This window comes from Vigna radiata, chromosome 2 (genome assembly GCF_000741045.1).
Source record: "Vigna radiata var. radiata cultivar VC1973A chromosome 2, Vradiata_ver6, whole genome shotgun sequence".
NCBI lineage: Eukaryota > Viridiplantae > Streptophyta > Magnoliopsida > Fabales > Fabaceae > Vigna > Vigna radiata.
In genome coordinates, this window is record NC_028352.1 from 3,201,945 (window position 1) to 3,218,774 (window position 16,830).

General features: G+C 34.5%; 3 protein-coding genes and 1 non-coding gene across 6 annotated transcripts; 3 read left to right on the top strand and 1 right to left on the bottom strand.

The window, feature by feature from the left end:
• The first annotated feature begins 3,911 nt into the window (after positions 1-3,911).
• TRNAQ-CUG lies at positions 3,912-3,983 on the top strand. Its single transcript has one exon. It is a non-coding gene; the product is annotated as a tRNA-Gln (tRNA).
• Positions 3,984-4,066: 83 nt separating this feature from the next.
• Positions 4,067-7,616, top strand: LOC106756263 (transcription termination factor MTERF2, chloroplastic). Of its 2 annotated transcripts, XM_022778163.1 has the most exons (7): positions 4,067-4,883; positions 5,211-5,619; positions 5,841-6,056; positions 6,317-6,424; positions 6,572-6,682; positions 6,760-6,846; positions 6,940-7,081. In XM_022778163.1, the coding sequence occupies exons 1-6, from the start codon at positions 4,219-4,221 to the stop codon at positions 6,835-6,837; spliced, it is 1,587 nt and encodes a 528-aa protein (XP_022633884.1). In that variant the 5' UTR covers positions 4,067-4,218; the 3' UTR covers positions 6,838-6,846; positions 6,940-7,081. The 2 variants fall into 2 exon arrangements, with proteins under 2 accessions (XP_022633884.1, XP_014494096.1); XM_014638610.2 differs by having other exon boundaries at positions 6,572-6,846; positions 6,940-7,616.
• A 169-nt stretch (positions 7,617-7,785) lies between these two features.
• Positions 7,786-12,836, bottom strand: LOC106756264 (phenylalanine--tRNA ligase alpha subunit, cytoplasmic). The gene is made up of 17 exons (XM_014638611.2): positions 12,514-12,836; positions 12,345-12,437; positions 11,856-11,912; positions 11,383-11,438; positions 11,177-11,269; positions 10,972-11,062; positions 10,435-10,472; positions 10,292-10,330; positions 9,556-9,632; positions 9,388-9,472; positions 9,193-9,289; positions 8,844-8,940; positions 8,644-8,715; positions 8,485-8,551; positions 8,272-8,397; positions 8,071-8,125; positions 7,786-7,986 (listed from the first exon to the last, which is right to left on the bottom strand). Exons 1-17 carry the CDS (start codon positions 12,781-12,783, stop codon positions 7,933-7,935), a joined length of 1,467 nt encoding a protein of 488 aa, XP_014494097.1. The 5' UTR covers positions 12,784-12,836; the 3' UTR covers positions 7,786-7,932.
• Positions 12,837-12,944: 108 nt separating this feature from the next.
• Positions 12,945-15,608, top strand: LOC106755734. Of its 2 annotated transcripts, none has more exons than XM_014637946.2 (3): positions 12,945-13,113; positions 13,198-13,316; positions 15,334-15,608. In XM_014637946.2, the coding sequence occupies exons 1-3, from the start codon at positions 12,989-12,991 to the stop codon at positions 15,351-15,353; spliced, it is 264 nt and encodes an 87-aa protein (XP_014493432.1). In that variant the 5' UTR covers positions 12,945-12,988; the 3' UTR covers positions 15,354-15,608. The 2 variants fall into 2 exon arrangements, with proteins under 2 accessions (XP_014493432.1, XP_014493431.1); XM_014637945.2 differs by lacking the exon at positions 15,334-15,608 and adding an exon at positions 14,499-14,767 and having other exon boundaries at positions 12,946-13,113.
• Positions 15,609-16,830: the final 1,222 nt, after the last annotated feature.

Genomic DNA, 16,830 nt, shown 5'->3' on the forward strand with positions numbered 1-16,830 from the left:
TTTGATCTTCATTTTTTTACAAACAATTGTTGAATTTATGCAAAGATTCATTGTTGGAGAAGGTGTGCATGCTCGTGTTGGTGGTTCATGTCCTTATCGCAATGGTTATCCTTTGTCATGTGATCTGTCATGCTAAATATTTTTTTATTTTCATGATTTGAGGTTTGTGAATCTATAAGTGGTGAGGTTGTTGTTGGTGATCAAATCTGGTGTGGTGGTAGATTCCAACGTCGTTTTTAGATGTTTGTGGTGGTTTGACGCCGACGAGAGTGAGGTTGATGAATGTGAGGTTCTGCAGTGGATTTTTGAATTACAGCTCGCGGTAGTACAATAAAGTGGTTTTTGGTTGCTCATGACTCTATGGTGGTGACACAAATGGGTTGTGCGATGGAGGAGACACAACTAGTCGTGGTGATCTATGCATCGATGGGTGGTCTTCTATTGATGGTTACTGCATATCTGTGATAAAGTGTGATTGTTCATTCATATGTGCATGGAGGATAGAGGCGCGATGTGGATTTATGGTTTAGGCCTCGCGATGTAGGTTGAACAGTGGTTGCATGCTTGCACATGGAGGTCAATGGTGGTTGACAACATGATTTGATAATAGTGTCGCATGGTTTAGTGTTTGGGGTTTTTGGTTTGAGGTTGAAGATGATGACGTGGTAGGATCTAATGGATTTGATTCTACATCATTAACATGTTCACTAAGTCATGTCATTGTTTTTTTAATGTCGTCAAGTTAATTTAACGAAAATGGTCGCTTGCTTCAATTTTTCAAAATGAAGGACCGATGACTTCCATAAAAAAATAGAGACCTTTGGAATCATTAAACATTTAATAATGATACGATTCAGTCTAAGTCGAGTTTGAGCACAATCATTCGGGTTGGAATGCAGTCGGTCGAGTTTGAGCGATGAATGAAGTCGATCTTGATCGTGGTGGTCACTGGAGGAAAATAATGCTCGATGATAGAGAGAAGGGGCACACAATGACCATGGATACCGTTCACCCGGGAAAAAAAAGGAAAAAAGGAGTGAAACGAGATCTTGAACTAAACTACTAATACTATATATAATTGTATATGTTCTAGATGAATTGTGTGTCTAATGCAATCATCCTAATTTCACAAATTATGCAGGATCAACCATGGCTTCAACCGCAGTCTTCAGAATAAACACAATATCCAAAAAGAAACAAAGTAGAAATAAGATGGAGACAAAGGGTGATAATTAATTGTAAAAGCATTGAAGGGGTCGAGATTATGAGAGGAACAAATACCTTTTTGTATTGCAAGAGGAAGTTTAGGTGTAGTGGTTGTGGGTGAAATAGCGGTTTAAGCATGAGTTGATGTTGAAGGATTAGTAAAGTGAGTCACAATTGGAGTTTGAACTTGTTTGTGATATTCAAGAAAAGGACATTGAGGAGAAGCAATCACCTGAGTCGAAACATGCGAGACTTCTGAAGGTTCAATTGTAAGATTAACATCCAATATAATAGAAGTGTAAAAGAGGTAGTCTATAAAAATGTGACATTAGCAAAAACTATATAAGGTTGAAGTTGAAGACAAAAACAACGATAACCTTTCTAAAGGCGTGAGTAACCAATAAAAATATATTTGAGTGATTTGGTTGATAATTTATCTTTACCTGGTGTAAGGTCATGGACAAAGCATGTGCAAACAAGGACACGAATAGGAATGGAATAAAAATCTTATGTTAAATACAAGAGAGTGAGATTATTAAGGATAGAGGAAGGTGTGTGGTTAATCATGTAACATGTTGTTAGAATGACATCTCCATAAGCAAAAAGGAATATTATGGTGAAGAATAAAGGATATGAGTAATTTTAACAAAGTGTCAAATTTTTCTTCTGACAACACCATTATGTTGGAGTGTGTGAAAGCTGATGTTCGATGAAAGACACCCTGCGAACTTAAAAAAAAAACTAAAATTGCGAAGACATATATTCACAAGCATTGTCAATGCATAGAAAATTATCAGAGGTGCCAAATTGATTTTGGATTTCAATCGAGAAACCTTGGAATATAAAAAAATATATCAAAACAATTTTTCATTAAGAATAACCAACTACATCGAGAGAAATCGTTCATGAAAGTCACATAATAAGAAAAATCCAAAGTAGAACAAACACGATTAGGACCCAAAATATCATTGTGAACTAAGACAAAAGGTGATAAATCACTTTTATTTACTCGAGTACCATATGCATGATGAGTGTGTTTTCTTAATCGACAATACTCGCATTAAAAATACAATTTGTGAAATAGATTAGGAAGCATGAGACACATTTTGGAACGACTATGATGACCTAAATGTTTATATTTAAGAGCTTGAAATGAGATCAAGATACAAACAACCAATTGTGGTAGATAATATAATCGTATAAACTCAAGTTTTACTCAAATATTTGTTTGGTATATTGTTCTTAAACATGAATAAAGTTATTAATAAAAAAGAATAAAATAATGTTTGATGCGAGTGAACTTGTTTATAAAGATTAAATAAAAAGAACGATAAAATATAAGACAAAAGTAGAAAAAGAACTAATATCATAAACTTTTATTTGAAGTCATTCAAAAGGTAACGAATAATAAAAAAAATCAAATAAATCAGTTGAAGAATTAATATTAAATAAAGTTATTTTCTTATATACGATAAATTTAAGAAAAAGAAAACTTTTTATAAGTATTTAAGTACACAAAACTAGATACTTGAAAAATTAAGGTTATCATATTGTAAAAATTATAAAATAGAAGAATAGAGAAACCTGTATTCAAAAGTGGAAGAAGAGATGTGATATTCCTATCCTGATATTTTTATTGGTACATGAAATTTCAAGGGCACAAAATTTTGTTAATTAGAGAATTCGTAAATCCCATGCCATTTTTCTTCTTTTCATTCTCGATCTTCCTTCTCTCTTACTTTTATACTTTTTTTTTTCTTCATGATGTACCTTCTGTTTAATTTTCTGAAACAATCTCTCTAATTTTTGTCAAAATCATATTATATATTTATGTAATAATAAATAATAAAACAGTATGGATTGAATGATTTTTTTGAGTATGTGATTTTGTTTTCTTAAATTGTTGGATTTATTTATTTTGATGTTTTATATGCATAATTTATTACAAAAAAATATTACTAATTTGACATAGTTTTAAAAATAGTTTTTCAGGTAATTTTATTTAAAAAGAAAAAATAAATTTAAGAATGATACTCTCTAAAATAAAAAACATTGACAAACCTCTAATATTATAATATATATATTAATTAGTATTTTAAATAAAAATGAAAAAACAATTAAAATATTAATTTATTGAGTTTTAGGAGAATGTTTTTCTTATATCTAAATATCAACTTTCAAAGAATTTATGGAGAGGTGTAAATTGGGAAACAAATTGAAGGCATGAAGATGACGTATGCTGTAAAGGACTATCATCATGGGACCCATCATCACATGATGATGATGCTGTTGTCGAGACAAATCAAAATATCATACATCCCTATCACAAAATATCTCATGTTTGAAACTACCTTTTTGTCCTTGTACTTCACATTTAAAACTGCAGATGATGCTAATTTATACTTTCAATGTCACATTTTATTTATAATTATTAATACTTTATTTTTTATTTGTTTAATATAAATCTACATAAGTAATCTTAATTTTGGAAAAATAGTCTTCTACTTTAGACATGCTTCATTTAGGTTAGGTATGATTTTGTATTATTATTTTTTAGAGAAATTGGCCTTAATAAATTTGTTATCATATTTGATTATTTTTAAAAGGGAGAAGTGTATTAGTATAATTGTTTTTAGTCTTGGACTTTGTTAAGATGTGAAACGGTCAGTGTTTAAGATATATTGTAGTCAATAAATTATCAACAAGGTCCTATGGTCTAGTGGTTAGGACATTGGACTCTGAATCCAGTAACCCGAGTTCAAATCTCGGTAGGACCTTTTTTCCAAAATCTTTATTTTTTATTTGTGTTTTTTTATCTTTTGAAACAGAACATGATCTTAAAAACAAAAGGATAATTTTTGACAAAAAGCTCAGGAGTGTTCTTCCTTAACCAGTGCTTCTAAACAAACAAAAGTGATAACTGTTACGTCTTATCCATTGTTGATTGCACCTCCATCTTCACATTGAGTTCTTTTGTGCGGGATCCAGCAAAGAAGAAGAAAAAACCAATAGATGTTTGTTTCTTGTCAAAAATACAACCCCTACTTTCCCTGTTCCTCGTTTCCACTGCACAACCCAACAACAACATGCACCATTTTCAATTGCCAAAACCCAAAGGAGCATCACTCTATTATCCGGAAGCACAATTCAAAATCCACTGCCTATCTCCTTCAGCATCTCGCTCTCAAAGATGGGGTACCCATTTCCACTTCCATTCCCAAACCCAGCGAACTTCTAGACCCAATGCCCCACGATGAGAAAGTTAAGGTTTTGGAGCTTTCCCTCGTCAGAAAAAGGACCCCTCAGTTTCCCGGTTCCATCTACGCTCAATCTCCCGGCGACCCTGATGTGGGTTCTTCTCTGCCTCCTATCCGCACTCTCTTTCAATCAGGTGTGGACCCTGATGATAAAGATGAGAAGGAAGAGGAGGAGGAGATGATTATGCGAGCTCTCGAGATTCGAAGAAAGGTCACCGAAGAGGTTTTCAAAGAAGCCTTGCGGAAGGGAAAGTTTGGAATCACCTACTCTACTAATTTGATTGGCAGGTTATCCGGCTTTCTGGATCATATCATGATTGAAGCTGCTAACTTGAAAAGATTGCCCGGGTTTTCAAACTCCTCATTCAATTTACGCGCCAAAACTGTTATTGACGACTCTAAAGTTGTGCCACTTATTAGGTGAGGACTCAGGTTGACAAGTTGTTCGTAAGCTGTTTGTTCTGTTGTCTGTGTGAAACCAAATGGGTTGATGAATGTTCTAAACTTCGGTTACCGTGACAATGCTGTCACGAACTTTGGTGCTGTGGGAAATTGCAGACAAATGCAGCCAATGTGGCTGCAATTGTAGTGGTGATACGATTGTAGTTACTCCAAAAAACCTTGATGCTAAATTGCTGGCAAGGATTGTTTTTTAAAACCTTGGGGATGATCATCCTTATTAGTTATTTCTTTCGAGTGTTTTCAGTGTGAGATTTCAAATTCAAAAGCTTGTGCTTGATTGTGCAGATGGTTGAAGCACAATGCACTGTCGTATCCTCGGATAGCGAAGGTCATTTTGATGTCAAGAGGAAAACCTGAGGCCATAAGAAGTTTTGTCATGTGGTTGAAATCGGTACGTGTGAAAGGTGAGTTTCTTGGTGTTGTAATGTTGAAGGCCGGAGATAATATTTTGCAGCGCAGACATGAGGAGCTGGATGAGATTGTTCAATATTTGGAGTCCAATGGAGTAAGGAGGGATTGGATGGGTTATGTCATTAGTCGTTGTCCTCAGTTATTGTCTTACAGCTTAGAAGAAGTGAAGATTCGTGTACATTTCTTCCTAGATATGGGTTTAAATGAGAAGGATTTTGGGACAATGGTTTTTGATTTTCCCAGAGTTCTCGGTTACTATTCTCTCGAAGAAATGAATGAAAAGGTACATTAGATTTTAGCATACTGTAAATTAATAAAGCTGTCTTGCAATGCATCCTCACCGTCTTGTTTCATGCTTTGTTAGTTTATTTAGTTTTAGTATCACCCAAATAAAACACAAAGGAAGTTTAAAGGTTTATGTATAAAGTTTACTTTGATGTGCAAGTTGATGGTTGCTTGATATATAGATATACATAAAGTGGGAAGCTTCTAATGTATTTTCAGGTTAATTACTTAAAAGAATTTGGGCTTCAACTTGGGGATGTGGGCAAATTGCTTGCATTTAGGCCACAATTGATGGCTTGCAGTATCGAGGAACATTGGAAGCCTCTTGTAAAGTATCTGTATTATTATGGGATCACTCGAGATGGCATGAAGAGGATGCTTATCATTAAACCAATGGTGTTTTGTGCTAACTTGGAGAAGACTATTGTGCCAAAGGTATGCAAGCACTCCTTTTTATTTGTTTCTGTTATCAGTTGGGTGGTTTGAGATTAAGGTGGCAGCTGGTACAATTTAGTAGTGCTACTTTGTACATAGGATTGGTTTTGTTGTCATTATTTTCACTCCTTCACCTCATGAGATCTTGTTGTTATTGTACTCTTACACATTAGAAGTTTAGTAGATTAGAAAGTAAAGTTTCCAATGATTTTTGTATTGTTTCTTGAGGATAATGAGACATTTGTTATTTTATTGTCAAGGTAAAATTTTTTGAGGACATAGGGGTTCACAATGAAGGGATTGGCAGCATGCTTGTGAAGTTTCCACCTCTACTCACTTACAGCCTGCACAAGAAAATTAGACCAGTGGTTTGTTCTTTTCTTCTGCAACTATTTTAGTTCCTTCATGTAAAAGACATTGCTGCATGAACATGATAAGTTAATCGCCATAATTAAATGTCTGGCTCGTCTAGAAGCCTTAATTGAACCTGTTGCTGAAATGTGAACATTGTATAGGTTATATTCTTGATGACCAAAGCTGGAGTCAAGGAGAAAGATATTGGCAAGGTTGTGGCTCTTGGACCTGAGCTCTTGGGATGCAATATAGTACATAAGCTTGATGTGAATGTAAAATATTTTTTATCTCTTGGCATACGTCTTCGGCAATTGGGTGAGATGATTACTGATTTCCCATTGCTGCTCAGATACAATCCAGATGTCCTTCGTCCCAAGTATATTTATTTGCGAAAATCCATGATCAGGCCTTTGGAAGATGTCATTGAGTTTCCAAGGTATCACATAATTATATTTTAACCTTAAGTAGATTATTTGAAAAAAATCGTGTTTGATTCTTACTCCTTTTTTTTTACCCTTGCCATTGTCAGGTTTTTCAGTTATTCTCTTGAGGGTCGAATTATCCCAAGGCACAAGGTTCTAGTAGAGAACCATATTAATATTAAGCTGAGATACATGTTGGCTAGCACTGACGAAGAATTCCACAAAATGGTTAAGGACTTAATTGGAAAGCGCAGAAGATTTGAATCTGCTGTCACAAATGAGGGTACTACCCATCCACAATCTGTTATTACTGAAGATATTTCTACACCGCAGGCATAAGAAAAAATTGATGGCTCTGCAGAAAACAGAATGGTGGTTGAATTTTAGAAATTAAAGCTGTATATAGTAACTTTAGTCCCTTAACTTAAATAGTCTGAGAAGTGTTTGTCATATAATCATAATTTTTCTTCACAGAGAAGGAGGTGCTAAATGACACGATGACATTTGGTTTAAACTGAGTGCAGAAAAATGTTAATGACTTAGTGAGCGAGAATGAGCTCCTACGTCTTAATAAAGAAAAAGAAGTCTGCAATTTGGCAAGCGCTGTCTCGCATGTAAATATGGAATTTCTGCAGAGTGAGGCTACGACACTACCTCTGATTGAGATGACCTGACCTGTGTAAACTTTGCAAATATTCTTTAGTATAGTTCGAGTATTTTTTTATCAGGAAAGTTACGATGGTTTGAGGCATATGCTTTAACACAAAAAAAAATGACTGAAATTATTCAAACAGTTTGTTTTTATTGAACAATGTGTTCAATTGGTAAATAAAAAGCAAACCACTTGTAAAGATACGCCCTGTCCTTGTAATGTCTTTATCGTAAAATCTCAACAGAAGAAATTGAAATTTAGTAACTTTTCCGTCAGTTATTTTTCAGAACACGAGAAAAAATTAACACAAAAAGGCCTAACTTTCTCCCGTATCAAAATTCTTCATACAAAATCGAACTAATAATCTACAGGTAGTGTTTCATCTAAGGGGCAAAATAAATTGCAATCTATAACTCATAAGAAATACAAGAGATACACATGAATCACTTTAATCAATTCCAAGACGACATATAGGATTTTTCTTTATGAGCCCAAGATCCACCTGCGAAAACAAAAAAAATCATCACTGCGTATGTTGAAAAAATATTTAATTTAAACTACATGGACAGAAATCTCTTAAAAATACCTTGTGTCCGAAGAGATCTCTAATGTTATCGATCCCGTATAGTATCATCGTTGGCCTGTTTCCAGATAAAACAAGTTAAATCAACATGTTGCACTACATTTTATAAGCTCCGTAATTTTTCGTTTTGGGGCGGCAATATTATAAGGAGAATTTAAGTTTTAGAAATTAATTCCTTTTATAGTGTTGTATGGCTCTTCTCACCTTTCAAGGGAAAGCCCCCACGCAATAACTTGGACATCTTCAGGAAGTCCCATCGGCTGCAACATTTCAGGTCTGAACATGCCGGAGTTTCCCACCTCTACCCATTTTTTAAAACCTTCATGATAACTGTTTAAAGTACTTGATCAATAAGTTATCTCAGGATATCCAAAATCAGATAAGGACATGCCAAGTAATCATTACAGAAAGACTCACCTAAAGATCTCCATGCTAGGTTCAGTGTATGGATTGTAAGCTGGTTTGAACTTCAGTTTGGTCATGCCTAAACTCAATAACAGAATAATCGTACTTACTACTAAAGCCTTTCAATCGTTCATTAACATTTGAATCTTTTTCAGTACAGGAGAACATTACCTAAGCGTGAGAAAAAATCATGCAGGACTCCTATTAAGTCGGACAGAGTGAGTCCCCGATCACATACAAGACCTGAATTAAAACATAAAAATGTAACATGCATAAAAATAGGACCACCAAAGGTGATCTGTATTCGTTTGTGCATGAACAATTTGCAGAGTTGAAATCACAGGGCCAGTAGCTGGGTAGCTCCTACATACCTTCTATTTGGTGGAATTCCGCAAGATGTGTCCGATCAACTGCTTCATTTCTGAATACACGATCGATAGAGAAATATTTTTTGGGGGCAAATGGTTTCTGTGTATATATCAAAATGCAGAGCAAACTAAGGAATCATGCAAGCTACAATTCAGAGCTAGAAACTTGGAAGATAATCACGTATTATGTGTCATAACTTAGTTCAGATGAAACAAATATGTCGACATTATTGAGAAATTTCATCTAAAATCATCAAGAAGAGTAAGAATAGTAGGGGGCCTGAACGGCACCAAACACTATGTAATGATATGCACCCACAAGCACATGACACCAGCAAATTCATACAGATACCTGTGCTAGTTGGTAAAGCATCCTGGAGGAAACAGCAGTTGTATGGGTTCGCAGGAGGTTTTTATTTGCTTCTTCTCTCTTCCAGTCATATGTATATCTACCAAGAAAGAAATTGCAAGGTTTTACAGAAAGCATATCCCTCTATTGATAGTAAATAGCCAATGCTATAAGTGCTGAGTTCGGTCAAGGTTATACCCTCTAGACCCATAACCACCAGATTCATGAACTTGCTTCACTCTCAGAACATAATCTTCTGGCAATTCCTTTGTTGTTGAAGGAGCTGCAGATATGTGTTTCACGTTCTCAGAATAGTAACAGATGATACAAGATTAGCATGATCAAAACAACTAAGGTTTTACTAACTTTCCAAAAAGAACGTATCATGTGAATCACGAGCTGGGTGTTGTTGGGGCTGGAACAGGGCATCAAAGTTCCAGAAGCTGCAGATTTTCATTCAGATGTAAAATTATGATGAGAAAAAACTTATTATATTATAGCCTGTTAGTTTTAAAGATAAAATCTATTATCTACATAAGACATATGAGAGTTAAGGGCACAGATTAACAATATGAATCTAGATTTAGAAAATATATAAATGCAACTTCTTTTATGAAGTTGTAATGCATTGTTCACAATATTGAATAATAGTTTCTTCTCCAGGTCTCGATTCACTACAAAAATAACCTTTCCAAGTCATTTCTCTATCATAACAAAGGAGAAATAGCTCCAATAGTTACTTTGATATCATTAAAAGGTCCAATGAAACAGTTTACAGAAGATAATATCATCTTTGAATACTCCAACAAAATAAAAGCTACATTTTTCTCTCATTCTTGGAAGGGGAGAATTTTGGTTTCTGAATTAAAAACTCTAACGGTTGCAATGTCCAAAGTCTAGGACATTTCTTTGATTTTCAGTTATACTGAAGATTTGCTAAAGAGGCATCTGCCTTCAAACACTTGGAACATTTGTTTCACCTGCTTGCTTGAAAACCTCGGTTAAAGACCGGATATTTTGTTTTAGTTGAAAGGGTACATACAGAACTTGATGACAAACATACAAGGAACTTGATATATAAATTTTTTCAAACAACAATTACCTGCTCTCAACAAAATTATTTGTTGGCATCTCCTCAAACCTGCAGTACCAAAAATGAAGATTAAAAACTGTAAAACTTGTAATTTGAAGTGGATATTTACCACAAAGAACTTCGTACTTCCAAAATAACAATATAGAACTCACCCCATGCAGAGGAAAATCTGTTTCAACTGAGATCGTACCTGAAAGCAGAGAAACTTCAGAAGTATTAAACACATTAAATATTGTCAAAAATATTCTTTTGGGCATAGTATTGCCATTATTAATAACAAAAGTCTTCTCCTCATAGGTCGGCTAAGTAGATTAACCATTGTCATTGAGCTCTATAAAAAGCTGAAATGTCATAATGAAATTGTCTATCTACATCATACGGATTTGATGAAGTTTTATGTTGCCAATAACAGCCAAGCACAACCATCCACAATTTTTTTGGGCTAGGGACAGGCAAATAACACAACACAAGGAAAATATCGTCTCCATTATAACATAAATAAGTTCTGAAATTTCCCGGTATAAAATTTAAATATGTAAAAATAAACTATATTCTTATTTGTTTTCCAGAATATAAATGTTATTTATTGTGAGCAAAGTTTCTATAACATATACTATTTTAATATTAGTTTAATCTAAATATCAAATAAAGGTTGGGAAAAAAAAGGAGAACAGGGTATATCTCCTTGCCTTCAGCAATGGATGAAGATTGCCACCCTCAAGAGGCTGACCTTTAGCACTATAATTGTACTCCTTGAACTCTAGTTCCTTCCACTCACCACTGACATAAAAATAAAGTCCGTTCATAAGATACGCAAATAATGTCTTGCACAAAGAAGGCATTTGAATCCGGAGATTATAACCATTCACTTTCAGTTTAAGAAAAAAAAAATACCTCTGAAAATTATCACGAGTCAGATCAGTGACGACCTTCTTTCTTTTGGGCGCATAATTTGGACCTTTTTTCAAGGAGTAACCCTTCCACGTTCTAGATCACAAGAGACCAAGAAGAACTTTAATAATGAAAGAATACTTAAGTCATTAACAGCACATTCAGTATATCCAAAAAACTCTTCAACACAATCAAGAAATTATTATTACTGTGGGACAATGAGCTTTCTTGCTTTGAGTGCTTTGATCTCATCTGAACCAATGTTCTGCATTTGCAACATATGGTAAAATTTCTAATCAGACATGACAATTTCACAGGGAAAACTGCTGAAGAAAACTATAAGATTCTCTAAAAAACTCTAAAAGGAGGAAGCAGAAAAGTTCAAAAATAATAATAGTTCAAAACAAATCCCCCCTTTCCACTTCCTGTAACTGTCTCATATGTTGAGTTGAGTATGATGCTCTATAAAACCTTGCCATTTCCCCCAAATTATTATTCCATACATAAGTCGTACCTTGAGTGCATATACCCAAAAACAACTCCATTTAAAAAATGGTTGATTCCAACAAAAGACATTACCTAGTAGTGTACCCAGCTAGTGATTTAACATAGCTCGTATATCACAACATTTAAAAGTAACTAAAAAGTTTTCAGTAAAAAAGATTCATATTAGTACACATACCCGCCCTTGTTGTATTTGAATAAGAAGATCTTTGACCTTGTCATCCACATGTTGAACCTGCGACAAGAAACAGACTTCTCTAAAATACTCGGTAAATCATGAAGTCATCCCCACTGGCTGCACAAAAAGTGGTATATTTCTACTACAGGCAAATGCACAAAAAACGAATTAAAGAAAATCTAAAGCTAGAATTGCAGAAAAGAAATAATGAAAATAAACTCTCTCTCTCTCTCTCTCTCTCTCTCTCTCTCTCTCTCTCTCTCTGCAACCTATAGCAAATGTACTCGCACACAATAAAAGCTAACTCGAGAGAGAAGAAAAAGGTTCAAAACCGATTTTCCTAATGAATTCACTATATGGACTCAGGCGACTCAACTCGGATAAAGAGAGACTCGTTCCATCTATCTGATAACCTAGTCCAAGTGAAGTACGCAAAACCCAATTTTCCTTACAAAAATATTAATGTCTTAATAAAGAGACACAACGTACCTTTCTAGAAATCAATTGTTTTCCCATATCCACCCATTTGTTCTTTGCAGCCTGGGCACAACCTATCTTGAAGAGCGAAGGATCCAACTTTTTCTACAACCAGCAAAAATAATCGATTAACAAAACCTATAAAGTTACAGAAAGGAGAGTGAGCAGACATATAAATAACCTGAAGGTCTTCTTTAGAGATACCCTCCGGGGGAATGGCCAGAAAGAGTTGAACTTCCGGTGATCCCACAGTGGCATAGGTTTTACCCTCGTCAGTTAGCACCCATGCCTCTCTCTTAATGTCTTGCGCATCCACGTATCTGAAACCGTGCAGGCTCTTAATCACGTTCACGATCTCGTTATGGTCAATGCCGCGTTCAGCTGCGAACTCACCCGAGTCTGTAATTTCCTCGTTCTTCTCTAGATAGCCCAGAACTGCTTCTTCCGCCATTCTCACACTCTTGCTTCGCCGCACACCACACTACACTGCGTTTAGAAATAAAATCGGAATAAGAGAGATAGGTTTCGTACGGCGCTTGTATTGGGCCGCATAACTCGTGTTGGGCCGGCCCAATAACAAAAAAAAAAACAAGACTGAGTAAGTGACAGTAGGGTTTTAGTACAACTTCCGGTTAGGCTAACGGGGTTCTAGCATCATGGCTTCCGCGGTAAGGGTCGCGTCAAGATCCTTCGCCAATCGTTCCGGAATCTTCGTCCAGAGCTCAACGACGCCATTTGTGTTTCCTTCGTCTTCCTTAACACGTATCCCTCGAGCTTTAAGGTACAGCATGCTTCAATCAACTATTCTTATTGACATGCATTGCCTTTTACGGTTGACATTGTGGATGAATTTCGCGTTTGATAGGGTTTTGTCGGTTGTGAGAAGCGTTGAGTCGTTGATGCCTCTTCACAGTGCTATCGCGAACGCTAGGCTCACGTCCAATATCGCCTTCGATTCCTCCTGCTGGAGCTTGCTTTCTCGAGGTACTACTTCTATGCTTCTTCTTAAGTACACTACGCGTTCTTTTACTCGTAATTGAATCGATAATGGTACAATAGGTGTTGTATTGTCTGTTTTGCACTATGCTTGTAGCTAACGGCGATGTTTTCGGGTGATAATTATGTTCTAGTATAACACGCGTCCATTAGATTTATACAGGTTCAAAATATAATCGCTATTTGTGACGGGGATTTTGTTGAAAGTGATAATCGTAAGTCTAAAAACAAAGGAATATATGTGGAAAAATGAAATTAAATCTCATTGCATGGACTTTGGAATCACCGTTCCCGTTTCACACCTCTATTTCAAGATCTGCCTTTGATTATAATTTAGAAGAATGAAACAAGGCATGGCCATGGTATTTCAAATTCCATCGATTCATCAGTTGGCATATCAGACGTTCAATAAGAGAAAGTTGGTGTGGAAATATCAATATTTTCGAGAAAGGGAATGAAATTTGAGATAGATATGTTGTTTATGTTGTAATCCTGATTATTGACTGTGTGATAGTGTTTTGAAAATGAGGGATTTTGGGCAGAATACACGAGCCATGATCAGTTTGAAACTTGAGAAAATTTCTACTGTTCTGCCAATATAATGTCTTTGTTTTTTATATATGTTCCCATTGATTTTTTAACATAAACTGTGTTACTCCGCAATATTCCTTGTTCCCACCTCTAATGAAAGCATATTAGAAGAATCGGATGGATAATTGGAATCAATTGTTCTGGGTAGTATATTAGCAAATAGTGTTTCTCCACAAAACTAGTCCCATTTACATATTCATAAATATGAAGTTGATTGTGGTACGGGTTTAACTTTGGTGAGCTGGGGAGCAGTAAATGTTTGGGTTCTTGGTAACTTGGTATTGCAAAACCATGTGAATGTCTTTGGAATTATAGAGAACCATTCTTGCTATAAAACATTTATGGTAACATATCAAGAAGGAGTTCTTGGTTATCAGAATATCCTAAGTTTCCTTTATTCGTTGACATTATAAATGTGGGGGTACAAGATTCTAGATTTTTCGACATGCTAGTCTAAAATAAGAACATACCAAATACCTCTTTAGTGGTAGTATCACTGTCAGATGGATACCTAGTGTGGTAATTACCTCTGTCTTCTTTGTGCACATCCTGACAACTTCTTTTACTTTGTTGCATTAGGACTTGAAAAAACATTGTGACAGGCCAGCTGGATCCATTCAAGATGAAAGAAAAAAATGTAAAAGAGAAAATCATAAGTTTCTCTCTGTCTCACCATAGTGTGGGTATAGAACTTCAAACATTTAAATTTTTTTGTCAATTGTATTGTAATATCTCCTAATGCAGATTACTATAATTGAATTTCGTGATTGCCTGAAAATAGATGACCAACATGCTCATAATTACTCTTTCCTGAAAATTTTCTTGAATGGTTTTGGAAGGATTAACAATATGATGCAAGCTTCTTTAAGGATGTCAAAATGTTGTTTCTGTTGCAGATATATCTTTAAGGGATCAAAGAGTGTATTTAGTCATATAATCTATTTTATGTTGGTTCCTAATTAAAGTGTCCTGACCTGTCCAATTATTTTCTATCTTGACACATGCCACTTTAATGCTATAATTGCATTGTATTTAACTACCAATTTAGCCCTCAATGAGAAGTGAAACTAGGTTGAGAACAGAAAATTGTCGGAAATTAATTTGGGACTGCTTATACGTGAATAACTAAAATATCTCGTGATTTCATTATAGTTGTAACATTAAATTTAAATTTTGAAGTTCATGGTGTCAAGAAGAGCAATGGTTTGTGCTGTTAGATTTTTGACCGAGGACATAATAGATTATTATGGTCATTTTCTCTCGAGTTAGATATTTCCGTCCTTATTTTTTCGTGTTGAAACTTCTTTCTTCGTCTTGTCTACTGGGAAGGAAAATGAAATCCTTCAAACTTAATTCCCTGGATTTTACTCCCACCTGCTGATTGTAATCCATATTTTTCGTTGATTTGTCCTAGACTTTGCAGTTCCTCGGTGACAGACTAAAGGATTCCATCATATCAAATTATAGTGGGGTTGCCATAGACTTAATGTTGCCTCACACCATACTCCTGGTCTAATTCCTTTATGGCTGTCACATGAATTGGAGTCCCTTCATACCACCTTGGAGCATCAAAATCCAGTTTGAAAAACAATACTGTTCTATTACTAATTTTAACTTCCTATTAATTTCCTCCAGATTGTGATATAAGGTAACTATTCCAAATATTGCTGATTGATCTTTCACTTCCCATTCGAGTTATGCTTCATAAAATGCCCAGCTACTCTTTACCAGTTCCGTTGGTCTAGAAAGCATTGCCAAGAATTTGGGGACAGTTTTAGCTGAATTTATTTTTTCGTTAGTATAGCATTTAGCATCCTGCTAGACTTTTATGTGAGCCATGCTTTTATCCTCCCCCTCTTTTTCAACTTTTTATCCAGGTTATGGGAATGGGGAGGTCTTATTTTAAAGATGTTAGGGTCGAACTTTCCCAATTGCACATGCATGCGGGGCACTTAGTGCTGTGCTGGTTTGGTGGGATAAGGTTTCTAGCAAAAGGTTTGGTGGGGTGAGTTTTCTTGCAAAAGGTTTGGTTTGATGATTAATTTCGTTTGGTATTTCAGTTAGGTCAGAGACTAGTTCCCATTTGAATTTTTTTTTACAAGGTATTTCATTTAAGACACTTCTTTTCTTAAATGAAGGAGGTACTAGAACCATTTATTCCAGAAAGACAAATTTTGATGGAATTTTGGGGGAATGAAGTAACGGGGGATTAGCGGAAAATGGAAATTCAATATAGGCATGTGCGCAATTGGAAAATGAACTACAACATTAATACTATCTTGGCTGTCATTCAATCCATAAATCTGTATTTCTTGGCTGATTTATACCATTTTTATAATAGTAGTTTTTTAATAGACGATTTTAGTCTTTTTAACATTTAAAAACATTAAATTTTAGTCTGCTTATATCTAAATTTAGAATTTAATGGCAGTTTTTATAATAAAAAATTTATAGAATGAATATTTTAACTTAATATCTGATTTTAGTTATTATTTATTTATAAAGTTAATATTTAGTAACCTTTTTTTAACATCACATAATTGATAAAATAATTAAATTCAAATATTTTTAATTTTTCAAAATTAATTAACTTTTAAAGTATACATATTAACGTTAAACCTGAAGAAAATTTTAAAGACTTCGATATATATTTATCTTAATAATTTAAGAGGTGATTATTATTTTTTTTTTCACTTGTCTTCGTTATATTATTTAAATGTGAATAAGATATTAAAATATAATAATATGAATATTGTTATTTCTTTATATTTCGAACGTAATATTAATATTTTGTTTGAAAGTGGATGTTTAACCAATCTTTTTAGAATAAATTCTAATCACGATTTTAATAGGTCAAATTAAAAAATAATTTTAAATTTAATTCAATTTTATAAAATGAGTTTATAATATA